Source organism: Gadus chalcogrammus, chromosome 11, assembly GCF_026213295.1.
Source record: "Gadus chalcogrammus isolate NIFS_2021 chromosome 11, NIFS_Gcha_1.0, whole genome shotgun sequence".
Lineage (NCBI taxonomy): Eukaryota > Metazoa > Chordata > Actinopteri > Gadiformes > Gadidae > Gadus > Gadus chalcogrammus.
Window position 1 is genome coordinate 6980934 of NC_079422.1, and position 27362 is coordinate 7008295.

At 48.1% G+C, this 27362-nt stretch overlaps 1 protein-coding gene across 2 annotated transcripts; it reads left to right on the forward strand.

The window, feature by feature from the left end:
* Positions 1 to 6716: 6716 nt before the first annotated feature.
* atp1a3b (ATPase Na+/K+ transporting subunit alpha 3b) lies at positions 6717 to 27079 on the forward strand. Of its 2 annotated transcripts, none has more exons than XM_056601309.1 (23): positions 6717 to 6940; positions 7046 to 7191; positions 18051 to 18173; positions 19000 to 19059; positions 19344 to 19547; positions 19918 to 20031; positions 20536 to 20670; positions 20916 to 21033; positions 21326 to 21594; positions 21908 to 22106; positions 22413 to 22657; positions 23075 to 23267; positions 23686 to 23861; positions 24013 to 24149; positions 24254 to 24404; positions 24702 to 24870; positions 25230 to 25384; positions 25521 to 25644; positions 25756 to 25901; positions 26034 to 26164; positions 26551 to 26652; positions 26753 to 26844; positions 26976 to 27079. In XM_056601309.1, exons 2-23 carry the CDS (start codon positions 7186 to 7188, stop codon positions 27002 to 27004), a joined length of 3078 nt encoding a protein of 1025 aa, XP_056457284.1. In that variant the 5' UTR covers positions 6717 to 6940; positions 7046 to 7185; the 3' UTR covers positions 27005 to 27079. The 2 variants fall into 2 exon arrangements, with proteins under 2 accessions (XP_056457284.1, XP_056457285.1); XM_056601310.1 differs by having other exon boundaries at positions 18090 to 18173.
* Positions 27080 to 27362: the final 283 nt, after the last annotated feature.

Here is a 27362-nt window from a genome sequence, read left to right on the forward strand (position 1 = left end):
TGTGTGTGTGTGTGTGTGTGTGTGGGGGGGAGGGGAGGGGAGCTACATTGCTGGACTTTTTATCCTCTTAGTGCCCTTAACTGTGTCTGTCATTCATCTTTCTTTTTATCTATCTATCTTTCTATCTTTTATCCGTCTGTCGGAATTTATCCATCATTCTATCTATTTTTATCTTTCTCTCTTATTAATTGTTTTCATTTGTTTATCTATCTTTTTACATGACTGGCTTCGTATCTATCTATCTATCTATCTATCTATCTATCTATCTATCTATCTATCTATCTATCTATCTATCTATCTATCTATCTATCTATCTATCTATCTATCTATCTATCTATCTATCTATCTATCTATCTATCTATCTATCTATCTATCTATCTATCTATCTATCTATCAATTTTCTTTCTGTCTATCTATCTGTAACTGTCTATCTGTCTATAGCTGCTGTCTATTTATGTTTCTCTGTCAATATCTCTGTCTATCTCTCTCCATCTCTTTAACTATCTGTCTCTTTTGTCCATTGAATAATAGCTCATGTTTCTTCATGGTAATTGGACTCCTTCTCTCTCTCTCCCTATCCTCTTGCTCTCTTGTTCCTCTTCCTGTTCCTGTCCACCCTTCCGTCTCACACACACACCCTCCTCTTCTATATGTTCCTCTCTCTCTATCTATCTCTCTCTCTCTCTCTCTCTCTCTCTCTCTCTCTCTCTCTCTCTCTCTACCGTCTCTCCATCTTCTGGGCCCCCTGCAAGGTCGTTCACAAGGACAGCCTGCTACCAGCATACACTTCCTGATTGGCCGATGGCTTTTAAAGGGCCAGCTGCCTCACATCACTGAGCACATGGACACAGTCCTCCACTCTACTATGACATCGTCATTCCTATGTTACAGTACCACGCACGCACGCACGCACGCACGCACGCACGCACGCACGCACGCACGCACGCACGCACGCACGCACGCACGCACACACACACACACACACACACACACACACACACACACACACACACACACACACACACAATCGTGCTCCTATTCAAATGCAGTGATTTCATATAGATGGCATCTATTGGTGAATGGTAAAACAGACCAGTTCTGTATGTTCACTGCAGAGAGATAACGGGGGGCTTTGTTTGGCTGCCCCTCATAGAGTATTCCTCAGCCCAAGTCACATATCAGAGATGACAAAGAGCCATGTCAGCAGATCCAGGGTCTGCCTTGGCATGCTGTATAAAACACTTGAAACACACGCACACCGGCGCACACACACACACACACACACACACACACACACACACACACACACACACACACACACACACACACACACACACACACACACACACACACACACACACACACACACACACAGTCACACACACACACACACACATAACTACACGTAGACACACACAGACACAAACACACACACAAACAAAAATGTGCACACACGTACACACACACACACACACACACACTCACACACACACACACACACACACACACACACACACACACACACACACACACACACACACACACACACACACACACACACACACACACACACACACACACACACACACACACACACACACACGCGTACTTGCACACACACAGTGTCTTATCCGAGAAGTTCCTTCCCTGTATAAGTGACTGTGACACAGTAGGAGCTCAGCATACAGTCTGGAGCCCAAGGAAAGCTAAACAAGCTAAGCAGTTCCACTGAATGCAGCAGAGCCACTGGGATGTGGTGAACAGCAGTGGAAGGCCTTGGATTATTTGTACATGTATTGGGGAAAAACATGTTTGGACATGTATATGTGAAATTGACATTGTCAAAATACGTCAAAGTACATTTATGTTATATTGACTGCGGTGAGGCATAAGCCATCTTTACATCACTATTTGTATATTCTAGTCTTTCCGCCTTTCAGGAAAGACATAGGAAATTATACCGCAGCGATTTCAACAGTAGATATTTTGGAAAGCCGAGTTCAAATTGCAGAGGATTAACATGGGATAACACCCTGATAGAGTGTCTGATACAAGCATGCCTTCCACCAAACTATTCCATTAATAGCCTTGATTGCTTGTCTCAACTGTTCCTAGGATGGAAAGCCCAGATAAAAAATGGACACCTAAATAGGCAAAAGCCATTAATGAGACAATAGGCAAACAAGAGAGTCAGGTTGATGGACTAAAGTCCACTCAATAATCATGGACAGTTTGAAGTGAACTCAAGCACTTCACATTGCTGAAGACTGCTGTTTCAACAACCTCACTTATTACAGCGATTACAGTTAAATTATTAGACGCCTATTAAGAGAAAACTAACGGCAGCATCGACACACATCACATTAATTAGCCACGAGGAGCTGCTATTACTTATTAACCGATTACCGATGAGATCGCACTACCACACGTGTGTTGCCCAATCACAACTATAGTACGGACATTTAGCAGGCTGGGGTGTCAGCGTGAAGCGCTGCTGGTACCACCAACCGTGTGGGCCGAGGGAGAACCAGGGGAAGAGATCTTTTGCTGCAGTGGCGGAGCTGAGATGACAGTGTTGGGGGAGAAGGTGTGGTCGGTCGGTCGATCGAGGGAGGGAGGGAGGGAGGGAGGGAGGGAGGGAGGGAGGGAGGGAGGGAGGGAGGGACATAATCAGAGGCACATTCTAAGAGCAAGGGTGCAGAGGTTGCTCGGAAATCATCTCATAAATATTCACATGTTATGCACGTGCATGTGTTATATATATGGTTACATAGATATCGATTATATTTTATATTTATAGATAGATATAGATAATGATATTACGGATTACTTTATCTATATATCTATTTGGTCATCCAGAAAAGCTGTGGCAGTACCTGTAGCCCACTGAGGGCTCTGGGAGGCTTCTGCATGAACTGGATCAGCTGGAACGGCTTCCTTAGTTGATCGTCTACCCTTGAGTCCTCTCCAGTTCCTCTTCCTCTCCTCCCTCTCTGCCTTCTCCTCTCTCTCCCCCTCTGTCTCTCCCACTCGTTGCATTTCCTCTCGGGTCCCATTATGTCGTCCGTGTTCAATGAATGGACACAGAACTTATTGTCTCTTCTTCGCCTGTTTCACCCTCCTCCTCCTCCTCTTCCTCCTCCCTCTCTTATCCTGCCACTCCTCTCCTCGTGTGAGTCACTCTTCCTCTCTCTCCATGGAAATTCCTTTCTCATCCTCAGCCCTGTGTTTTCAGTTCACACCCTCTCCAGGAACCATCAAAATATTTATTTTTCATTTTGATTTACATCAACCAGATTTGGGTTCTGGCCCTCATTCCTTAGCCTCAGCTAACCCCTCACTCAACCCTCCAGCTCTCTCTCTCTCTCTCTCTCTCTCTCTCTCTCTCTCTCTCTCTCTCTCTCTCTCTCTCTCTCTCTCTCTCTCTCTCTCTCTCTCTCTCTCTCTCTCTCTCTCTGTCTCTCTCTTTCTGTCTCTCTCTGTCTCTCCCTCTATTTCTCTCTCTGTCTCTCTATTTCCCTTCCTGTCTCTGTCTCTCTGTCTATCTCCGTATCTCTGTCTCTCTCTATTTCTCTCCCTGCTCTCTCTCTCTCTCTCTCTCTCTCTCTCTCTCTCTCTCTCTCTCTCTCTCTCTCTCTCTCTCTCTATCTCTCTCTCTCTATCTCTCTCTCTCTATCTCTCTCTCTCTCTATATCTCCATGGATCCTTTCTCACTGCTTGCAAACAAAAGATGATGTCAGACAATATGGAAAATAAACTGATTAGCTGATTGCTTGTACACACACACACACACACACACACACACACACACACACACACACACACACACACACACACACACACACACACACACACACACACACACACACACACGTGTATACACCCGTGTGTACACACACAGACCGGCCCAAGGGAGCACACACACACACACACACCAGTCCAGAGGAACACACACACTATGTATAGTGCTGAACATCCCCCTATGCCACCAAAAACCAATGACATGAAACATTTCCAAAGAACAAGCTGTGACTCACACAGTTGAGTCATGTGTCTTATTTTGGTAGCCTACAACAAAAACACAGTATGCTCAAATTATTACACACACACACACACACACACACACACACACACACACACACACACACACACACACACACACACACACACACACACACACACACACACACACACACACACACACACACACACACACACACACACAAATGGTCCACCAGCTCCATTTGTGGGGAGCATTTTCTTTAAAAACGAAAAGGAGAAAGATGAATATCTGAATGGTGGCACCGTGATGCATGGCAGCCATTCAGTCAGTGTAGGTGTGTTGTTTGAATACCGGGGACACAGATCTCCGATCCATCTCCTTCTGGGGTCTGTCTGGGGTATTTTTTTCAGCCCTTTTCCACCTCTCCCATCCTTCAATTTATCTGACTCAGCACTGTGAGTCGGAGACAAGGTCACCTGACTGTTGCCGTGGAGACCGAGAATAGGTTTTTTTTTCCTCCCTCCCCCCTCCCAACGCTTCTCCTTCACTCTTCCGTTGCAAAGCGAGCAGGGTATTGCAGAGGTTAAAGAAGGATACTGCTGGCAGACATCTTGGTTTGAAGGAACTTTATTCATCCAGCCGCTCCGTGACAACAGAGAATGTGTCAACTGCATTGCTGATCCTGCCAGTACCAAACGGAGGTGTTTTAGTGATGCTGAAATCCAATCCCTGTATGTAGAATAGGTTAAATCGACACATCTGAAAGTGGATACGATAAAGAATACACATATATATCTGTTGTGGTAACTATGGGATTATACATTCAGCCAAGGCTCTTTGCTACTGTGTGACCTTCATCAATAGTGTTCTCACTGTCACACTGTCGCCGGGCGGGATAGGACAATGCAGTGAACATAAAGAGAAGGTGAAACACCCTGATGTGTGCGCTATTTCTACCACATCCAAAGACAAATGGAATAATATCTATACATATGTTTTTTTTTACCTGCTACACTGCGAGGTTGTATAACAAATGATATGCAATAAATCAACCACCGTTCCTTAGTGCAGAGGTAAAAATAACCCAACACATCTGCGGTTTCATCATAGCCAGTGGTAAGGGGCGGTCATGTGACCCTGGGCCCATTTTGCTCCATCTTCAGTCAGCAGGGGAAGCACAGACGCACACTCTCTACTACTCTACTATGAGAGAGAGAGAGAGAGAGAGAGAGAGAGAGAGAGAGAGAGAGAGAGAGAGAGAGAGAGAGAGAGAGAGAGAGAGAGAGAGAGAGAGAGAGAGAGAGAGAGAGAGAGAGAGAGAGAGAGAGAGAGAGAGAGAGACAGAGAGAGAGAGAGAGAATATATATAGAAAGGTGAGAGAGAGATGGAGAGAGGGGATGAGAAAAAATAGTGGAGATATAGAGAAAGGAGAGAGAGAGAGAGCAAGAGAGAGGGAATATAAGGGAGAGAGAGGAGGGAGAAAGGAAAAGAGAGGAGATATAGTGAAAGGGCAGAGAGAGCAAGAAAGAGAGAGTGAATATATAGAAGGGGGAGAGAGAGAGAGGGTGTGAGAGAGAGAGGGTGTGAGAGAGAGAGGGTGTACTACCAACTAAAGAAAAGGAAATTTAAAGTACGGGCACTTTCAACTTCTTCACCCCATCCACGTTGTCTACGCCCTCTGTCCGCCTCCACCCAACAAACCCGCTGCACCCAGACTGTCTGAACTAAATAACGGTGATGCAACACTAAATAGTCAGTTCATACATCAAACTGTACACATTATATACATCAAATATATGTATCTCTGTAGGTCGCCTCCTCCAGTCTCAGTGCTGGAAGTCATTGTGCTTGTGATGTGCCAGTGTGGTCCCTTGCTCTCTAATGCTGCTGGTGAGTCAGGTCTTTTCCCCCTGCTCAGAGCAGCCACGTCCCTGCTCCCTGCAGGGTGCACACAGCCCGGTCCTACCGGGATCCCTGCACCGTGGACACACTGCCTCCAGGTTAAAGGACCATGCCCTGGCTCTAGTATCAAGTCTGGGCTTCTACACATGCTGAACATGTATGCTAGCTGTTCGGCTCATGCACATCACTGTGTTTGTGACTTCCATGAATCCATCGCATCGCAGGTATTCAAATAAATGGTGCAGTAACAGTAGTGTTCTTTTTTTTGCCTGGATTTAGATTCATCTGTATCAGACACACACACACACACACACAAACTGACACACAGGCACGTGTGTGTAGTGTGTGGTGTTGGAACAAGGCCGTGAGTGACATTCACGTGACAATATGAACATGACCAACAATAAGACACCTATATAAAGGGTTTTTATCACATGCAACCGGCTACTGCTGTCAAGACTCATGACAACACATCTAAAACCACACAACGACCACGACACCTCAAATCTAACCTTGTGCGTCCATTTACACACGGTTTCAGCCTAGAGCCTCTCGACATTGCTGCCTGCAAACCTTAGAGTTCTGCAGTAAAACGGGAGGAGCAGAATGGCTTTCTATTGGCTACTGTGAATGATTATCAGCAACACATTGGGCAGATAACCCATCACAGAAGGGACGCTCGGCGTTGTGATTGGCCCACTGACGTGTCAGTAGGACGCTGTGAGCGTGAAGCTTATGGGCGCCCCCACCCGTTTAAACGGGGAGGGGCGTTCCGAGCTTCCATCGGCACTTATTTATGGGGCGGATTGCTGCGGGTTTAGAAGAGGAAGTGCTGCGGTACCGGTAAGCTCGCGGAGGGAGATCGGATTCTAATAAGGTAGCAGTGCAGCTTCTTAGATTCGCCGGTCTTTCGCTGCAAGTATCAGAGAGCAATAGAGGGTGCCGCGTCGACGCGTGATGCTCTGCTTGAGACCGCAACATTTCATTTGAGAGACGTCTCGCTGGAAGACCACATTCCTAGCCTCGCATTTGAAGGTTTGAGGGACCATTCGGTCATTTGAAGCTACATTTCACTCTTGTATCATATCCTATAGGCATCATCTTGAGTTGACGTCTTATATCTGCTGGTTTTTGTTTTAGGCCATAACCACAGCGTAATCTCTCGTCCGCCGCCGCGTTTTTTGAAGACGCACCAAGAGCTTTTGATATAACTCCTAACCTGAGGGCTGACACCTCTCAAGCTTTGCATCACCTGAGAGGAGAAGACCGACTGCGCCAACATGGGGGTAAGAGGAGTGATTCCACCTTGACTTGGTTAATTCCAGTGGCAGCCCACCTGAAGGGGCTCGGTAGGACGTAACGCATCACGACACGACACGAGAAGCCCCCCGAGAAGCTCCGAGTGCCATTCACCATATTGCGGAATTTTGTGTTACCCTGGTCTTGTAGACTGCGACAAATCTATTCAACTGTCCGCTGTGGCTCAAGGCGAAGCGCACGGTGTGTGTGTGTGTGTGTGTGTGTGTGTGTGTGTGTGTGTGTGTGTGTGTGTGTGTGTGTGTGTGTGTGTGTGTGTGTGTGTGTGTGTGTGTGTGTGTGTGTGTGTGTGTGTGTGTGTGTGTGTGTGTGTGTGTGTTTTCACTGCTAAAGCCCTTGGTTAAATATGATAGGCTCCAGATGAAACATCTGCATTTTATTTAGCCGGTGGTATCTCCATTAAAGACCTCTCTGGCGTCGGGAGGATACGCGGTGATGAGTGCAGCGGTTCCTGTCGGCCTGCTCCAGTCGGTTTATCTTTACGCACAGCCATGACGGAGATCCCGTTAGCGCCACTTTGACTATCACCTTGCCGTACATCTTGTCCTCATCTGTTTATTCCTTTAGAAATAATCGGGATGGGAGGGGGGATGGAGGAGGGGGACAGGGATAGGGGGGGTGGGGGTGAGCAGTAACATTTTGTCCGTGTCGTTGGTATTACATCCAACCGCAGTGGACCCGAGGTTCCCGGGGACATATGCCCACAGTGTGTCCTTCTGAATCTCCGCAACCCCCCTCCCCTCCCCCTCCTCTCCCATCGCTCCTCGCTTCGCAGTTTGTACAGTCGGCCTCGTTCCTGTCCTCTGCTGCATGTGTCAAACATATTTTATACTGCACGTCTCTGTTTTGCTAGAGAAGGGTACGGCGGGAGGAGACGCGCTGTCTTCCTCACTGACCCGTGCGTCATAATGCGGTTACTCGGAATAAGCGCCTGGCAGGCTTATTTCCACTTAACATCATGATAGAACACCGAGTCTGTAACCGCTGAGCGCGGATGGGTGTCTAAATAAGAGACATTTGGAATGGAATTGAAATAGATTTCATTTACAAGACAGATCGGTGTAACGGGTTCGTCATGGACGTTATGCTAAATGACGCTTGTGATTCACCAAACTGCGCACCAGGAACGGGCCGGTCGGCGGTGTCCTCGGCGAACCGGCCGTTACCCCGCAGTAACGGCACTGGGATCGAGGAGGAACTCGCACAGCATTGGAAAATTACAAAGTGCAGATGTGTGTGTGTGTGTGTGTGTGTGTGTGTGTGTGTGTGTGTGTGTGTGTGTGTGTGTGTGTGTGTGTGTGTGTGTGTGTGTGTGTGTGTGTGTGTGTGTGTGTGTGTGTGTGTGTGTGTGTGTGTGTGTGTGTGTGTGTGTGTGTGTGTGGGAGGGGGGAGACGAGGGGCGGTTGTTGCGCAATTTCTGCTTCATCGTCATCCTGCAGAATGAGTTGTGATGAATGTAACGCCGCGGGCTCTTTTCCTTTAGTGAATAGATGAATTAAGATGTATTAAGGAACGACATTTAATCAGATCCGCGGTTGTTCCCGATGGTTTACTGGTGCATTCAGCGCCCGACTCGAGGCACCTGAATACAGATCGGTTATGTAACCCACCCAGAGGAGAGCGCGTCGGTGCCCGGCGATTCATTTCTAGATGAATAATCAGGAGCTCAGCGAAAGCAGTTGGCGACTATGCGTCAAACGCGCTGGTTATCTGGGCTATGGCGCTTCTCTGCGGGCTTACTGCAGCTGGATGCGAGGACGCGTCATACCGTCTCTGACCATCTCGTGACGTGACGCTTCACGAGAGAGCCTCAGAACCTGACTCCAGGGCCTGACGCGCCTCGCTACGGCATCGCCAGATGTCTCCTCCCAACTCTCCTCCATCCTCTCTTCTTCCTCTCTCTCTCCTCCAACCTCCCCCTCTCCTCCTCGACTCCCCCCTCCCCCTTCGCCCTTCCCCCCTTCCCCACAAGGCCGTTGGGTGGCGTTACGTGCGAAGCGCCTTTCTGCGTCAAAAAGGAGGCGGGGCGTCCGATGTGGAAATTCCCTGTCTCTCCCTGTGATAGGCTGAGGGAAGGTGGAACCGCGTTGCAAGGGTATAGCGGGGATGTAGAGGCAGGAGAGGGATTGCAGATGAGAGAGAGAGAGGAAAAAGCGAAGGATTGAAAGCGGTGAGGACGAATGAGGAGAAGAAGGGCGGGAGAGAGGGGGATAGGGGATGTATATCCTGTTACAGGATAATGAGCTGAGCTCTCACATTACCATGGCTCTGGTTTCTCCCCACTGTCCTCTGTAGGGTTGGTTACCATGGAGACCAGATTTGGAGGGGGGGGGGGGTTATATAAGAAATTAGGTGTATATATAGATATATCTATACATTTGTACATTTTTATACAGGTAGATATTGATTGCTGGTGGTTGATGAGGGGATTTCACAGGAACCAATGAGGATTAGGGAGAGAAAGAGAGAGAAAATAAAAGAGCAACTGAGCGAGGGAGAGAGAGATGACAGAGGTGCTGCAGAAGGGTGGTAGGGTGGGAGAAGGTCATCCTGACTAGTGACTCAGGGCGTGGCCAAATCTAAATCCCCCCCCCCCCCCTCCTGCTGGCCTCTTATTGGTGCATTATGCCATGTGGTACTCTCACCATGACATCACCCAATGTAACACAGAGTGAACCATAGTTCTGGATCCAACCCATCTGCCTGGGTTCAGGCTTGAGTTTACCTAAGTGCACTGATACTGTACTGCACAGCTTGGGGCTGGGTGGGATTGGGGGGGTGGTGGGTGGGTCGGGCGCTGAGGATGAAGGGTGGTGTAGGACCTGGTAGAGAGTGTGTGTGTGTGTGTGTGTGTGTGTGTGTGTGTGTGTGTGTGTGTGTGTGTGTGTGTGTGTGTGTGTGTGTGTGTGTGTGTGTGTGTGTGTGTGTGTGTGTGTGTGTGAGGGAGCGACCTCTGCAGCAGCAGCAGGCCCATCCCTCAGCTTTGGTGCAGAGTGCTCCACATCCCCTCCCTGCAGCACCTGGGCCGGGCACTGCGCTGCACCCCAGCTTGACTGACACCTCCCTAGGAACCGCCTCCTTTACAAGGGGAGAGACGCAGAGAGGGCGAGGGGGAGAAGGAGAGGGAGATTTGATTGGTCCATATAGCGTTCCTTCTGGTCGGCCCGGAGTGACGGTTTGACCTCCGGGTTCCGGTTCCAAAGGACCCCAGGACCTCTAGGGGTCAAAGAGGCTCCTGGGGACATATTGTACTATGGTTCTCAGGTGGTGCTTGTGGTGCATGAGTGGGTGGAGAGCCGATCAATAGATCTATATTTGGATGAGGACCCACCCCGCCGCCATCACCGCTGCCGGAGGACACACCGCTTGAACACCTCAGCAGAAAGTACTGCAGTTAGCCTGCATGCTAACATAAAGCTAATGCCTCTCAGGTACAGGAACAGCGTGTGTGTGTGTGTGTGTGCGTCTGCGTGTCCGTGTGTGCTTAGGCGATAATAAAATGAAAGGTCATGGCTGTCTCCTTCACGCCGGGCTATGAAGGAGATGAAGGTGGTGATTGATCTGCCTCACAGTGCTCCTCTCTTGTTTTAGCGCTGATGCCTTCCTGCCCCAAGATTAAGCCCGACTACCTAAAGGACAATTACAGCCGGTCGTCCTAGTGATCAGTGTGTGCGTGTGTCTGTGTGTATATGCACCCATGTATGCGTGGTGATGTTTCTCAGCACTAGGAAAAATATTTGAATTGTTTTAAGCTGCAGAGATAATGTCGACTCCGGTGTTGGAATTGGAACAGAATTATTAATAACACTGGAATAATTAAATCCATTAATTACAATGCAGACATGCTACCTGCATTGCACTGTATGACATTGGCATATGCAGGTAGATAGGCTTATAATACTGACTTGGTCATATTGCCACCCTGAACGGGTTGGTGCATGCACTTAAGTGTGTGTGTGCTTTAGCATACCTTGGTGACACTTGAAGATGGCTAGATGCCATGTTTCCATAGAATTTCTGCCAAATCTGATTTAATACGTCAATCTAGTTTAGTCTAGCTTCCCCTCACTCACGCACACACACACACGCACACGCACACGCACACGCACGCACCTACAAAAACTCTCCCACACATTAGAACTGTAGATGCATCGCGGCCAACATTGGAGTTTCACTTCCTCACTTCCTGTCAGCTTTCAAGTGAGCTTCCCTCACTTCCTGTCAGCTATGCAGGCCAAGTGGATCAGTGATGGACAGATGGCTCTGCTGTACTACCTCAGGTGGGGAGGGGCCGCGCTGGGCGGCGGCTAAAGCTCCATTAAGCTTTAGTTCTTTTACATGTATATGTATATTCATTCTCTGAAAGAGTCCCAACACAGATCATTTCTGAGCTTAAGAGAGTTCATTTCCCCGTTTGGTGTGTGTTTGTGTAATCTTCATAACCAAAAAGGATTTAATTTTAGTCCCCTACTGGCGCCACATTCAGTTTTTACCTTTATTTCTCCCATTAAATCGGACCCCTTAGATGTGCTAAGATGTACTGGACACAGCGAGAACACTTTCAACCATCCAATAGCTATTTCATCCTTGCATTCCCCCTTCTGAATAGTATGTGTTCATTTCTCCTCCAGTTTTGATTTGGTCCAGTCAATACCATAGATAGAGAGAGAGAGAATGGATTGATTGCCATGTTTTTTCCCATACTTATCGTAAAGTAAAACTATTGATAATACTGTCATCATGGAGTAAAATCCAATCAGGTAACCAGGCGTTGATAATCCCACCTGTATCGGCAGCAGTGGTCCGTGGTGACTACCAGAGTACAATAAAGTGTGTCAGTGTTTGATATGGACAGAGTGTGTGTGTGTCAGTGGTGTGAGTGGGTGATCAAGTGTGCGTGTGTGTTTGGGGGGAGGGGTAGTTGGCTAATCCAGACTAGTAATCAGACCAGCTAATCCCAACAGCTGTGTCACTAAATCTCTATCCTGAGACCCCCCCTTCCCCAAATGGGCCGGCCAGGAACCAGCAGATGGTCCACTGTCTCTCCAAGGTCACACACACACACACACACACACACACACACACACACACACACACACACACACACACACACACACACACACACACTCCAACACCACCACCTTGACGTCTTCAAACATAGACCAAAGATGCTCTATGCTCTCTCCTTAGGGTTTGTGAGCTACAGATAGACGGACAGACACAGCATCACATAGAGATATTCTCTCTGAGGGAGATGTACACAGCCTGCCAGCATTCCCGGTTGGGGGGCCTTGACCTATCACGAGCAGGCTAGCATTTCACCACTCGATGGAGGAAAGTGGATCAGACTGGAAATGAGTTGGGCATTCCATTTAGACACGCGTAGAATGCCATAGAATGGGATACAAAGGAATGGAATAGAATGGGATGGAATGGAATGGAAGGCATTAGTCCTATTGAACCTGTTTGTAATAATAAAATATAAAGGCCACAGCAACACTATGGCATTTCTAGTAATAATCAATAACCTGCCCATTTTTGTGCACTAAAGGCCATCCTTTGGTGATAACTGCACAGTTTCCGTTACCTGGTCCCAGTGCACCTATTGTTTCCTGTACCAAGGAAGGGAAGTGTGTCACCATAGCAACAGCTTGCGGGCAGACCTACCGGCAGGTGAACTGGGGTAAATGGCCACTAGTAACAAATACTGGAAGTGAAAGATAGTTGAGTTTTAAATCTCCAAACCACTTCTATTGTAGTTCCTCCTATTTTAGGATCAATAGTCGTAACTTCTCTGTCCCTGGATGAAGCATCGTGTGGCGGTGGCTTCAAGAACATGAGTCATTTGATTGCCTGGAGCCCCTGGGAGCCCATTGTGCATCTGTGCGTTTGTGTGTTTGGGTGTGAGTCTGCGTGTGTGTTTGACAAGAGGGAGAGACCCTACATGATTGTGGAACAAGTCCCAACTTGTTTCCTTTGTGGTGCCCTCTGGGATTTCACTGCTGCGTCCTCTCAGAGCCACTCCTTCCTCCCCGAGACGCACACCAAGTTACACAAGTTTTCCCCCATGGTGCATCATAAAAAACCAGTCCACCCAGAACCTAAAACCTCCTTCTCATGTTGGCCGTTGGATGCTATAAAGAGGATGCCGGGGCTAACTAACGGCTAATCTCTCTGTCCCAACATGCTCCTTGGTGCTAGAGTGCTGGGCCAGGCATATTGCTCAATACGCTTTGAACTGATGCTTTATCTTTTTTGTCCTAACTGTTTTTCCCCTCTTCAAATTCTCTCTCTCTCGCTCTCACCCTCGCTCTTTCCCTTTCTTTCTCTCTCTCTCTCTCTCTCCCTCTCTGTCCCTCTCTCTCTCTCTCTCTCTCTGCCTCTCTCTGTCCCTCTCTTTCTCTCTCTCTCTCTCTGCCTCTCTCTCCCCTCTCTGCCGCAGTGCGTGTAGACGCTGCGCAGACAGCCTGCATTCAGCACAATGACTCACCTCTGTTCAACTGATGTGGAACTTCTCCTCTCCTCTGTATAGCACACACGCACATACAGAGACACACGCAAATACACATATGACCGCATGAGGTTGCTCGCTCATAGACACATACTCTATGCAAACATGTTCAGGCAAACAAACACAGCAGGCAGACACACTTAATTAAATGGAAGACCTCTAAGCAGCAGTGAATATGGTGTGAAATTACAGATACATCAATTATTGCTGGTCCCAGATCAGTAATTAATAATTGATGTATAGCCTCCCTGTAACCGTGGTTACTTGCCCTGCAAACACTCTCAAAAAACACAAAAATATATTGGTCGAATGGGGTCGGATTATAAACAAGAGGACCGGCTCACTTTTAGTAATTATTTTAAGGTCAGCGGGATTGATGAGCCGCTTGTTAAATACAGACGCACACCGACGAGAGATTAGCGAACGTTTTTATTTTTTTATTCAAATTCCTCTGTCCAAAACGTGTAGCATTGTTACAACTGTAAAGTGTCTGTTACAGTTGGCTGACATCATGAATGAGTTATGATGAACATGTCATTGTTGGCAGAACCGGGGACCTAGTTCTTGGAGCGGTCTGTAAGTGAGAGCAGAGGGTGGGGCGTGCCTGCGTCTCTGCGTCCGTCAGTAAGTGTCTGTCGGAGAGGGGGAGGCCTCTGTAATTCCAGCTCTTTGTCTCCAGTTTCCTGCCTGAAGAGACCCTGGCGCTCCTCACGTTATCACATGAGACACTCACAGTGCTAGGATCTGCCCCCGCCGGGCACACACACACACACACACACACACACACACACACACACACACACACACACACACACACACACACACACACACACACACACACACACACACACACACACTCTTACACACACACTCTTACACATACTCACAAAAACACCCATACACACTCTTAGACGTGGCACACATACCACACTCTCGTACACAAACACGCACGCACGCACACACACACACACACAGGGCGGATTGTTGACATGTGTTAGCCCACTCTGTCTTTCATTATGAAACTATTTTATGCACAGATACACACACATATACACACCACACACTCAGGCACATGCACAAGCACTCGCACACACCCTAACCAAATGGAATTGCGACAATGTAATCTAACACACAGGGCATTATCGTATGTAAACGCGCCTGCAGGCGGTTAGGGTTAATCTACTCAAGTAAGGACCACCTCGTAGGCAGATAGTGAACCGTAGCCAACAAACAAACACTGCAATACAAGAAGTAGTGTTGGAGAGACTCCCCCCCCCCCCCCCCCCCCCCCCAAACCTATCTATCCATCTCGTCCACCATTGACACCCCATTGTATCACCACCACCCCTACCCCCCACCCACGCACTGTGGTCTCGATTTCAATCTGTCTTGGCCTAACTCCTCCCCTTTTTGTCTATCTGTCTGTCTGTCTGTCTCCCTCTCTCTTGCTCTTTTCTCTCCCTTACTATTTCTCCCACTCTCTCTCTCTTTCTCTGTGTCTAACCGACATCCGTGTGTGTGTGTGTGTGTGTGTGTGTGTGTGTGTGTGTGTGTGTGTGTGTGTGTGTGTGTGTGTGTGTGTGTGTGTGTGTGTGCGTGCACATGTCTGTGTGTATGGCACATTTACTCCATATTTCCGTCTTTTATAAGTGTGCTCAGAGGAGCAGGTGTGCTGCAGAGATAACAATGCACGCTCCAACGTCTCGTATGCATACTTCACACTCTATTCATCCTCTATGGAAATAACCCAGAACCCCCCGCCCTAGTGGCTCTCAATTTACCTGCATACGCCCAGGCCTGTCCCCACCTGTACACACGGGGTGTGTCACGGTGGTAGAACACAAAGCACTTAAAAACACGCTTTATGTGACCTGATACCCAGGGTTCAAACGGTAGAGGCCCTTTTTAGTGGAAACACATGGTGTAAATAATAAGTTCAATATTAATATAGTCTATTTATACATAGCAAAGTGCTGTACAGGGCCAAAACATCCTAGAGCTTAGAATGAACAAAGAGCTTAAAATAAATGCGGAATAAACACGCATTGCACATTTCAATCACTTCCCTAACGGCTAATAATAATAATAATAATAAATTTCTTTACATGAATAATGCTTCCCTATGTCAAAATCAGTTCCCGCTGAAAGATCTCGGTGAACAATAATCGCAACCTGGTAGACTTAGTCAGGGGAGAGTTGTGGTGTAACACAACTGTTTTCGTTGAGCTGTTATCGCTATGAGCAGACTCTCCTTTATGGCACCACGGTGAACAGGAAGAACCAGAAGACCGCTCTAGACAGCCTCCAAATTGTCAAGATAATACAGATGCAATACCTTTACTTTCTTCCGGTTGCACATTTAAGTGTGTTCAACTTTCAAATTATCAAATAATTTTGGGTTATCATTTACTACTTTTTTTTTTTGTTTTTTATAAAGGATATACCGCATCGAATATTCCAAAACTATTTTAAGGGATCAAATTCGAAACCAACTTATTTGCTCATCTCCTAATTGGACTTTACACGTTAAAGACCCCCACCAAATTCACCCCCTCTCTAAAACGATCACTACAATGTTGACCTTTACATTCAATCGTTGACCTTTTGCCACATGGTACACTTTCAATCCTAAATGAAACAGAGCGTTGTTATTGATGATGAGTTGACGATATTGATTTTCCCGTCAATCCCTTCACAGATAAAGGGCTGACATGTGACTGGGTGTGGGCGGCGGTCCTGAACCCTGACAGACCCATTCAGAGCCCCTACCCCTCACACAGGGGCGTAAAGACGTACGGATGGGTTTGATTTGCCCAGCGAACATCACTCTGATGGCTAGGTTGAGTCAATGTGGTTCCCCTCTGACTGGGACCCGAGCGTGTCTCCAGGGAGACCGTTTGGATCTCCATGTCCGTCCCGGCCTCTGATCAGAGGACGTTTGTATCGATCAGGCCCCTCTCCTCCTAGGCTCTGGATGCAGCCACAGACCTAGGAGGCTGCAGGGTCTGTAGTGAGGGAGGGCACTGCTGGATGACGAGACCACATGCCTGTTTGTAGTTTGACAATGTGAATGGAATTATGCAAGGAAATTATTGCCAAAAAACCAACAAAGGTCCGTGCTTTCTTTATGTGTGGTTGTGCTGTGTTACTGTGTTAGTGCACGCATGAATGCATGTGTACGATGAAAGCCTGTTAATGGTTTTCATCATACACATGCATTCATGCGTGTGTTTGTGTGTGTGTATGATGAAAGCCTGCGAAGGGTTTCATCTCCCTGACATCAAAGTGTCGCTAATGCATCCAATCGAATAGAGTACAACATACCAAGATGTAATTGGAAGCTCTTTGATGACTTAATATAATTCAGTTTGTGTGGCTGCCCTCCCCTGAATGCTTTGTTGTGGATGGCCTGGGTGGATGGTAAAAAAAAAAACCTGTGAGATACACCAGGAGTCACGGAGACAGCAGCGGTGTGTCCGTCAGTGTCACTTTGTCATGGAAAGCCGATTAGGGATCAAACGACACTTGGTGTGCTTGGTACGGTTAAGAATAGCACGTGTGTATGTGTGTGTGTGTGTGTGTGTGTGTGTGTGTGTGTGTGTGTGTGTGTGTGTGTGTGTGTGTGTGTGTGTGTGTGTGTGTGTGTGTGTGTGTGTGTGTGTGTGTGTGTGTGTGTGTGTGTGTGTGTGTGTGTGGCACCGTTGCGGTGACACAGCCACGCTCTTGACTCTCTAGTGTTCTGCAATCAGGAGAGACCGGGGTAACACACATTCCATAATCCTCTATTTTAGATGTGCTCCATATGCTGATGATATGCTGATGAGTGGTTTATAAATAACCACGCACAGGCCACTTCAGACTGATCCCTGCACTTTTCCTGTTCAAGGTCAAACCAAAGACCAGCCATACTTCTCAAAGGCACACACCAGTCAAGAAAGAGGATGGTTTACTTTATGAGACAAGTAGACACAGATGTAAGCATCATAAGTGCTAATGCCTTGCACATAGTCTGGACAGACGGACAGGGAGGCAGGATGGTCTATTGGTAAGGGCGTTTGTATCCCAGGCCGAAAGGTTGTGGGTACGAACCCCAAAACCCTGTAGGCGTCCAGGAACAAGATGCCTAACCGTATACCTGCTCCATAATAACGATATCTAGAACTCACTACAAGTCCCTTTGGACAATAGCATCTTCTCAGTGACTACACTTAGTACAGTCGACTGCGGACACCTGGCACCTAGTCCAGGCAACGGCAAGGCACCCCATCTCACTAACACAGGGCAAAGCATGTATAAAACGTGTGTGTGTGTCTGTAGTATGGGCGGTCCGACAGTTACCGCGTTGCCACCACACAGGACAAAGCTGATCGCTCCCCGAAGAAGAAGAAGGGGGCGAAGGGAGCCAAGGACATGGACGACCTGAAGAAGGAAGTACCCATCGTGAGTACACCGTCACCTACCACTTCCTGTTTCCCGACTTCCTTTGGTGAACTGTGGGGCTAACAATGACTGAGTGTGGCGTGTGTGAGGTTGCACACGAGAGCTGAAATACAACCAAGTTATATACTTTCTTCAACAGGAGTTCATTTATTTGGTTTTATGTGTAATTAAAGAAGGTTTATCTTTGGTATTAAATTAAAACACATGAATAAAATTCGGACGACAAAAGTAAAACATGAGATTAGGTTAATAATGATATCAGTCATCTGAATGCTTTATATCATTTAGATGAAGAACATTGACAGTGCATTTGTAGTTCCAATGAAGGATTTCTCTAGTGTGGATCGAAGATATAGTGAGAGAGGGATAGAGAGACATCGAGCTACAGAGTTAGAGAGAGAGAGAGAGAGAGAGAGAGAGAGAGAGAGAGAGAGGGGGAGGGAGAGAGACTCCATGAAGCCCAAATGGATGATGATTACTGGGTGATAAGAGCGGCGACCTGTAATCAGAAGGTCGTCGTTCCATCCCACTACCCCTGCCGAAGTGCTCTTGAGCAAGACACAGAGCAACAGGGATGCCGTACCGGGCTGCCATGAGCCTCTTACGCCTCAGGTGACATGCATGCAGTACTACTTTAATGATCAGTTGGAAGAGATTTGAGAATGGAATTTATTTTCCGTTTATGAAAATAAGTAACTTTATTTTCTCCTGTAAACCAATTTGGAACAACAGTGTGTTTCATTGCATGTGCATGCAAACAGTCAGGTCAGGAGTGTGAGGCGGGCCACAGACAGGAAATTCACGTTTTTCTTCAATTTTCTTTCAGACGGAACACAAAATGTCCATAGAGGAGGTATGCAGGAAATTCCAGACCGACATTGTCCAGGTGAGGATTTGAAATTCCGACGGAGAATGCTATACATAGAACTGACCACTAGGTGGTGATAGGGCATTTCAAAACAGTATGTAGCTGCATCATTTAAAGTATGTGAATTTTATTTTATTCTTAACATTATCTTCATAAAGAGTAATTGTCACATACGTTTGGTTACCTTAATATCTCATCCACAACCCTTTGCTTCCTTCTTCTTCTTCTTCTTCTTCTTCTTCTTCTTCTTCTTCTTCTTCTTCTTCTTCTTCTTCTTCTTCTTCTTCTTCTTCTTCTTATAGGGCCTGACCAGTGCCAAGGCGGCTGATTTCCTGATCCGGGACGGTCCCAATGCACTCACCCCTCCCCCCACCACCCCAGAGTGGGTCAAGTTCTGTCGCCAGCTGTTCGGAGGGTTCTCCATCCTGCTGTGGACCGGAGCCATCCTCTGTTTCCTGGCCTACGCCATCCAGGCAGTCACCGAGGATGAGCCCGCAGGAGACAATGTGAGCAGGACACGCACACACATACACACTCGCATATGCACACAGACACACGCACCCGTATGTATCCACATACAAACAATCACACACACACACACACACACACACACAATCACACACATACATACACACACGAGTCTCCACACACCCGCAGACTCATAGTGGGTTCCCAAGTACCACAGCGGATCCACCCCACCTTATGAACACGTCCAGGCTCACCATGACGGCACCTCGGTCAGCCGATCCGTCACGTCACGCCAACCGACATCCCACACCCTCTGCACTCAGCACTCCTACGTCTCTTTATGTCTTTATCTTTCATTTGGATCTAAACAGTCTCTCTCTCTCTCTCTCTCCCCCCCTCCCTATGCAGCTGTACCTGGGTATCGTGCTCACGGCCGTCGTCGTGATCACCGGCTGCTTCTCGTATTTCCAAGAGGCGAAGAGCTCCAAAATCATGGAGTCCTTCAAGAACATGGTGCCTCAGGTGAGACCCCAGCCGCCCGCCGGCCCTCTGCCAGTCCCGTGCTCCCTGAGTGCTCCTGTCATTCGATAGCGCCTCAGGGGCTTTGGGAATTCAGTGTTCTGTTGTGAATTCACAGAGGAACACACATGACTTTTGGTTCAGCCCCAAAAGCCAAATTACCATAGTGAATGTCACCTGCTCTCTAGATAAATATTTATAAATATTATATATTTGTCTCTAATATATTCCTTTGTAATTTTTGCATTATTATATTTCTTATATTTTTATAATAACAGAATAACTTTCTGTAATAACATTCAGATAACATTGTCTAACACTGAGACTCCCTCTCCTCTCAGGGATATTGTAACATTCCCATTGCCGTTGGTCTGATTCTTCCTCTCATGGGTCTCAAAGAGGGTGTCTTGGGGGCAGAGGGTCTCGGCGTTCTCCCTCATCAGACCTGTGTGGACGTATGTGTGTGTGAGCATGTTCCCTGACGTTTGGCCCTCTGTGTGTCTACAGCAAGCACTGGTGATCCGGGAGGGAGAGAAGGTGCAGATCAACGCAGAGGAGGTGGTGGCTGGAGACCTGATCGAGGTGAAGGGGGGAGACAGGATCCCCGCCGACATCAGGATCGTCTCTGCCCACGGCTGCAAGGTACACTCACACACACACACATACACACACAGTCCACACTAACACACACCTGAACTAACACACACACATACACACACAGTCCACACTAACACACACCTGAACTAACACAAACACAAACACAAACACAAATAAATAAACAAACACACCCAGGCCGGGACTCCGTGTGCCACTAGACACATCGAACGACACCGTAACCTAATGCCTCGCGAATAAACAATTTATGTGTTTGTGCTTTCCCCGAACAGGTTGATAACTCCTCCCTGACTGGCGAATCAGAGCCTCAGAGCCGGTCACCTGACTGTACCCATGACAACCCCCTGGAGACCCGCAACGTGGCTTTCTTCTCCACCAACTGTGTTGAAGGTAGAGTGGCTGCGACAGACTATCCGATGATCAATTGATTAAGCTAACCCGATACATGCTGAACAGTGAATGTATCTTAGTATAATGGTTGCCACTGTTTAAATATGATAAAGTATAAAAATATAAATGATGGTTCCTCTGTTTTTAATCAGTCAGTCATTCAAACAATCTATCCATTTACCTATCTATATACTTCTCTATCTATATATTACAAAGCACCATCATTTCACAAAAGGGGGGCCCATTGAGTGGGACTGAGACAGTCCTATTAACCCCCCCCTTCCCTCACCAGGCACCGCCCGCGGCCTGGTGATCTGCACCGGGGACCGCACCGTCATGGGCCGCATCGCCACCCTGACCTCCGGCCTCGAGTCCGGCAAGACCCCCATCGCCAAGGAGATCGAGCACTTCATCCACATCATCACGGGCGTGGCCGTGTTCCTGGGTGTGTCCTTCTTCGTCCTGGCCCTGATCCTTGGGTACAGCTGGCTGGAGGCCGTCATCTTCCTCATCGGCATCATCGTGGCCAACGTGCCCGAGGGACTGCTGGCTACCGTCACTGTGAGTGGGCCCTTTGGTTAGCGGGGAGAGGACACTAACACTGTCCTCAGGCACAGGCTGGCCCATATATATATATATGTATAATACATCTATGTATGCATCATTTGAGTAGCAGCAATGTAAAAACAAAACAGTAAATGGGAACATAACAAACAGTCAAGGTGGACTATGTTTAGTTGAGGTTATTATTATCAAATGACAATTATTTGATTGATAAATAAAGCCTAAATTTCAAACCATCAGACTAAATCGACAACTTGGTGGTGGTTTACAAAAAATATCAACACACTTTTTTGTGTCATGTGATCTGCAGGTGTGTCTGACCCTGACCGCCAAGCGCATGGCCAAGAAGAACTGCCTGGTGAAGAACCTGGAAGCCGTGGAGACCCTGGGCTCCACCTCCACCATCTGCTCCGACAAGACCGGAACCCTCACCCAGAACAGGATGACCGTGGCCCACATGTGGTTCGACAACCAGATCCACGAGGCCGACACCACTGAGGACCAGTCTGGTGAGTGGACAGGAGCCGGTGCTGCAGTCCAAACCCCACTAGGGCCCGCCCACACTCCCAGGACACAGACATATGTTTATGTAGGACTTATTTACACCAATGTTTTTTTTTTTTAACAAAGTCAAATACAAAGCAGAGGCGGCTAGGTACTGGGTTTGATGCCCGCTAGGCACCCTGTAAAGTATATAAATACACCTCACCTGCATACACAGCATCTGAACATTTCCCCAGTCCCTTTGTATAAAAGTGTCCTATGCTCTACCACGTGCCATGAAAATAATTAAATTCAAATGGTTTCTTCTTCAGGCGCCTCCTTCGACAAGAGCTCCGGGACCTGGGTGGCCCTTGCCCGGATCGCAGCCTTGTGTAACCGTGCCCAGTTCAAGGGAGGCCAGGATGGTCTGCCCATCCTGAAGAGGGACGTGGCCGGCGACGCCTCCGAGTCGGCCCTGCTCAAGTGCATCGAGCTGTGCTGCGGCTCCGTGCGCACCATGAGGGACAAGAACAAGAAGGCGGCCGAGATCCCCTTCAACTCCACCAACAAGTACCAGGTGAGTGGGGGGCCCCCGGCAGAGACCCTCAGACTGCTGCGGCTGGGCTGGTAGAACTCACCGATGAAGCTCATTCAAACGGGGCTAGGCCACTTATAGTGAGACCCTTCCTCTACCTGATCTTGAATTCTTCACTCCGGGGCCAAATAAATCACTCTATAAATCACTGAAGGGTCTAATTGAATATAAGTTGGATGGTTAGTGTTTATGGTGAGCAGAGGGTGTGTTTCAGGTTCTGGGTTCAAACCCCGACTGCTTCTTAACGACATGCATCTGGGGCAACAATCAGATGCTTTAGATAAATGTCTGTGCTCACGACTACATTGCAAATCAATGAAGCTCCCCCATGACAAAATCACACTACACACACTACAGCCCGACTGACCTTGTCCCAACCCCCCTTCTCCTCCACTCCAGCTCTCCATCCATGAGACGGAAGACCTCAACGACAACCGCTACCTGCTGGTGATGAAGGGAGCCCCCGAGAGGATCCTGGAGCGCAGCTCCACCATCATGATCCAGGGCAAGGAGCAACCGCTGGACGAAGAGCTGAAGGAGTCCTTCCAGAACGCCTACATGGAGCTCGGAGGGCTGGGAGAGCGAGTGCTTGGTGAGCTCTGATGCTTTGGTTAGGTTTAGGTCGGCCAAAACAAGGGGCAAGCGGCCTTATTCAGCCATGGAACCAATATATGGATCCCAGATGGCCGCTAGATGATAAAGGCCCATAGAGAAGACTTTTAATGAGCCTTAAAAGTGAGTAGTAGTTGAACTATTAGAGATGGGGAAAAAAAAACTGAAAGAAAACCTAAAAAGTAAAGGTCATGAAAGGGGAACACTCACCTGGAATTAAGTTGAGAAGGAGCAATGGACGTAAACATTTATTTATCTCTTACTGGCTTTGCCTGCTTTTGGCTGCCTTCGTCTTTAATCCACACTTTGTCCCCCCCCCCCTCTCATGTGACATTAACAATGGATAAGACTGACACTGTATCCCTGACCCCTCTCATCGCCCCTCTCCTCCCCACCAGGTTTCTGCCAGGTTATGATGCCAGAGGACCAGTACCCCAAGGGCTTTGCCTTCGACTGCGATGACGTCAACTTTCAGACAGACAACCTGTGCTTCATCGGCCTCATGTCCATGATTGACCCTCCCCGTGCTGCCGTACCTGACGCTGTGGGCAAATGCAGATCTGCTGGTATCAAGGTAAATCGGCCGCGACTCACACAACACCACCAGGGCTTATTCCGGATTAGTTTGATTAGTTTTGAGTCATTTTTTGTTTTTAATGCTTCGTCGTGAAATTATTAGAAGCATTACCCAGCAATTAATTATGTATTTATTTGTTTTCTTTTAGGTCATCATGGTCACTGGTGATCACCCAATCACAGCCAAGGCCATCGCTAAGGGTGTGGGCATCATCTCCGAGGGCAACGAGACAGTGGAAGACATTGCTGCCCGCCTCAACATCCCCGTCAGCCAGGTCAACCCCAGGTAAGGGTCCGGACCGCCCCCCCTCCCCACACTGAACCCAGAGGGGTCTAGCAGCTCGTTGGCTGTGGAGTGGTGAGTCAAACAGAAGTGCTGCGTGTGTTCAGGGACGCCAAGGCCTGTGTGATCCACGGTACCGACCTGAAGGAGCTGTCCCAGGACCAGATGGACGACATCCTGAGGAACCACACAGAGATCGTGTTCGCCAGGACCTCCCCCCAGCAGAAGCTCATCATCGTAGAGGGTTGCCAGAGACAGGTGAGCCCCCTTCTCTATTCTCTAAGGCTTTATACATCATGTGTGAGCTTCGCTTGGCCACATTATAAAAAATTAACACTGCTCGAGTCCTGTTCCAAGTCTCTTATCAATAAATAAAATAATTAAAATAATAAAAAAAGAGAATAGTTCACATTAAAAACTCATTCAAAACAAAATGTTCAAGCTACATTATCAAGTGGAACGGGGCTGATCTGAGGCTGTGTTCCCGCCGACGGTTCCCTACTGTGTCTCTACCCTATGGGTCACTTAGTGTGCTCTCGTGATTGTCCCTCTCAGGGTGCCATCGTAGCCGTGACAGGTGATGGTGTGAACGACTCCCCCGCCCTTAAGAAGGCCGACATCGGTGTTGCCATGGGAATCTCTGGCTCTGACGTGTCCAAGCAGGCCGCTGACATGATCTTGCTTGATGACAACTTTGCCTCCATCGTCACCGGAGTAGAAGAGGGTGAGCCACCGTTCAAATGAAAACATTGCTATGAAGTGGAACCATTCTGCTATAATGCAGGTCACATGTACGTCAAATACATTAAAGCATGCTTCATTGTTTATTTTGTGATGCATTCAAATGCAACCACTTACAATAATTGTAGTGCTATGTAGATCACATAGAGCTTTATCTCAATACGAAATGCTTACATTTTTATTGAAATATAATGCTAGCCATGCCTTGAAATAATATTTTCTATTGCAACCATATACCATGAAGCAACGCTTAAGACACACAACACAACATTGACATGTCCGTTGAAGCATGGCCCTAAGTACCGCAGTAGTCATCTCCTGACTTGTCTGCTCTCTCTGCAGGTCGCCTGATCTTTGACAACTTGAAGAAATCCATTGCCTACACCCTTACCAGTAACATCCCAGAGATCACCCCCTTCCTGTTCTTCATCATCGTCAACATTCCTCTTCCTCTTGGAACCATCACCATCCTCTGCATTGACTTGGGAACTGACATGGTGAGAAACGCACTCATCACATAAACACACAGCTGTAGGGAAATTAAGATAAGGCAGGATGGTATGTTATTCATCCCATATGGGGGGGTCACCATAGCATGTCACACTGACTAATAACCACACCTTCTCCCCACAGGTACCTGCTATCTCCCTTGCCTATGAGGCAGCTGAGAGTGACATCATGAAGCGCCAGCCCAGGAACCCAGCCAGGGACAAGCTGGTGAATGAGAGGCTCATCAGCATCGCTTATGGCCAGATTGGTGAGTCCAGTTGGAGATCGACACAGACCCACTCTTCTATCCTTCCTCTGTGGAAGTAAGGGTCCTCAGTGTCCTGATGTACTAAATCATTGCGTTGTGTTTGCCTCCCAGGTATGATCCAGGCTCTTGGAGGATTCTTCGCCTACTTTGTGATCCTGGCTGAGAATGGATTCCTGCCCTCCATATTGGTGGGCATCAGGCTACACTGGGACGACCGCTCCCTCAACGACCTGGAAGACAGCTATGGACAGCAATGGGTACGGCCATAGTGTGTGTGTGTGTGTGTGTGTGTATGTGTGTGGCTTGTGTGCGCGTAGTTGCATAATGTAGGTGTGCTTATTATGTACGTCTACATCACCGGCCCTTCTCTTCCCCTTCCCTCTGTGCAGACATATGAGCAGAGGAAGATCGTAGAGTTCACGTGCCACACAGCCTTCTTCGTGAGCATCGTGGTGGTGCAATGGGCTGACGTCATCGTCTGCAAGACCAGGAGGAACTCTGTCTTCCAGCAGGGCATGAGGTGAGACGGAGCTTTCTCAGGGGACTCTGTTCCATCATCTGATTCATATCATAGTAATATTATCCATGCAGCAGATTTTCCTTCCCTAACTTTCGGCTGAATCACGCACAGAGTGTGGCTCATCAAATGAGCCGACCGAGTAAGCAACCCGCCCATTAGAGACCCACTTTCACTTCCGGCCTGCGGACACATAGTGCCAGTTTCATCAACCCACTTCCCTGTCCCTGTTCACATCATATTTTCAATGCATAAAGATTTAACTCGCTAGTAGCAGCGTTGTTAAAGACGACAACACTTTTGAGAGATCCAATCCTAACGTGCCGCTAGCGAGTGAGGTCGTGAACGTGTTGATGCTAACCCCCTGTTCTCCCTGTGCGTCCCACCAGGAACAAGATCCTCATCTTCGGCCTGTTTGAAGAGACAGCCCTGGCTGCCTTCCTGTCCTACTGCCCAGGCATGGACCTGGCCCTCAGGATGTACCCCCTCAAGTAAGCACCCTGACATGTACCTTCTTCACTAGACATGTGGCACTCGCCTCCCGCCTCCCCTTCATCTGACTCTGTTCCTCCTCCCCCTCCTCTTCCTCAGGCCTACCTGGTGGTTGTGCGCGTTCCCCTACAGTTTCCTCATCTTCGTCTATGATGAAGTCCGAAAACTCCTCATCCGCAGGAACCCCGGAGGTCTGTACCACTGCGGCCCGTTGAAGAGAACGCACAGAAACTCGACATGATATTTCCATTCGGGTATTCAAATTAGGTTTTTCTAATAGTTTGAACTAACGCGTCCTCTTCCTGTCTTGTCTTTGCTGCAGGTTGGGTGGAGAGGGAGACATACTATTGATCGATGGATCAGCTTCTTTACTCAAACCCCCCACCACACTTTCCACTTATTTCTTCCCCCTCCCCCCCCTCTCCCCCCCCCCCCCCGCCCCCGCCCTCCTCCAAACCCCGCCCTGGTCACTCCATCCTGGCAAGACGCTCACCGCCCCGAACAACCGCTTCGAAGCAATTTTCATCATGACTGCCCCAAAGATTAAAAAAACAAACAGCAGAAGCACCTTTACGACTTTCTATATTGATCCCCACCCAGTCCTCGCCATCTCCTATGATACTCTTTGCATGTGTTCTCTCACTGCTGTGTACATAAACCTATATCTACCAAACGGCAGCTGCATATTGCGTATGTAGATTTGAATGAG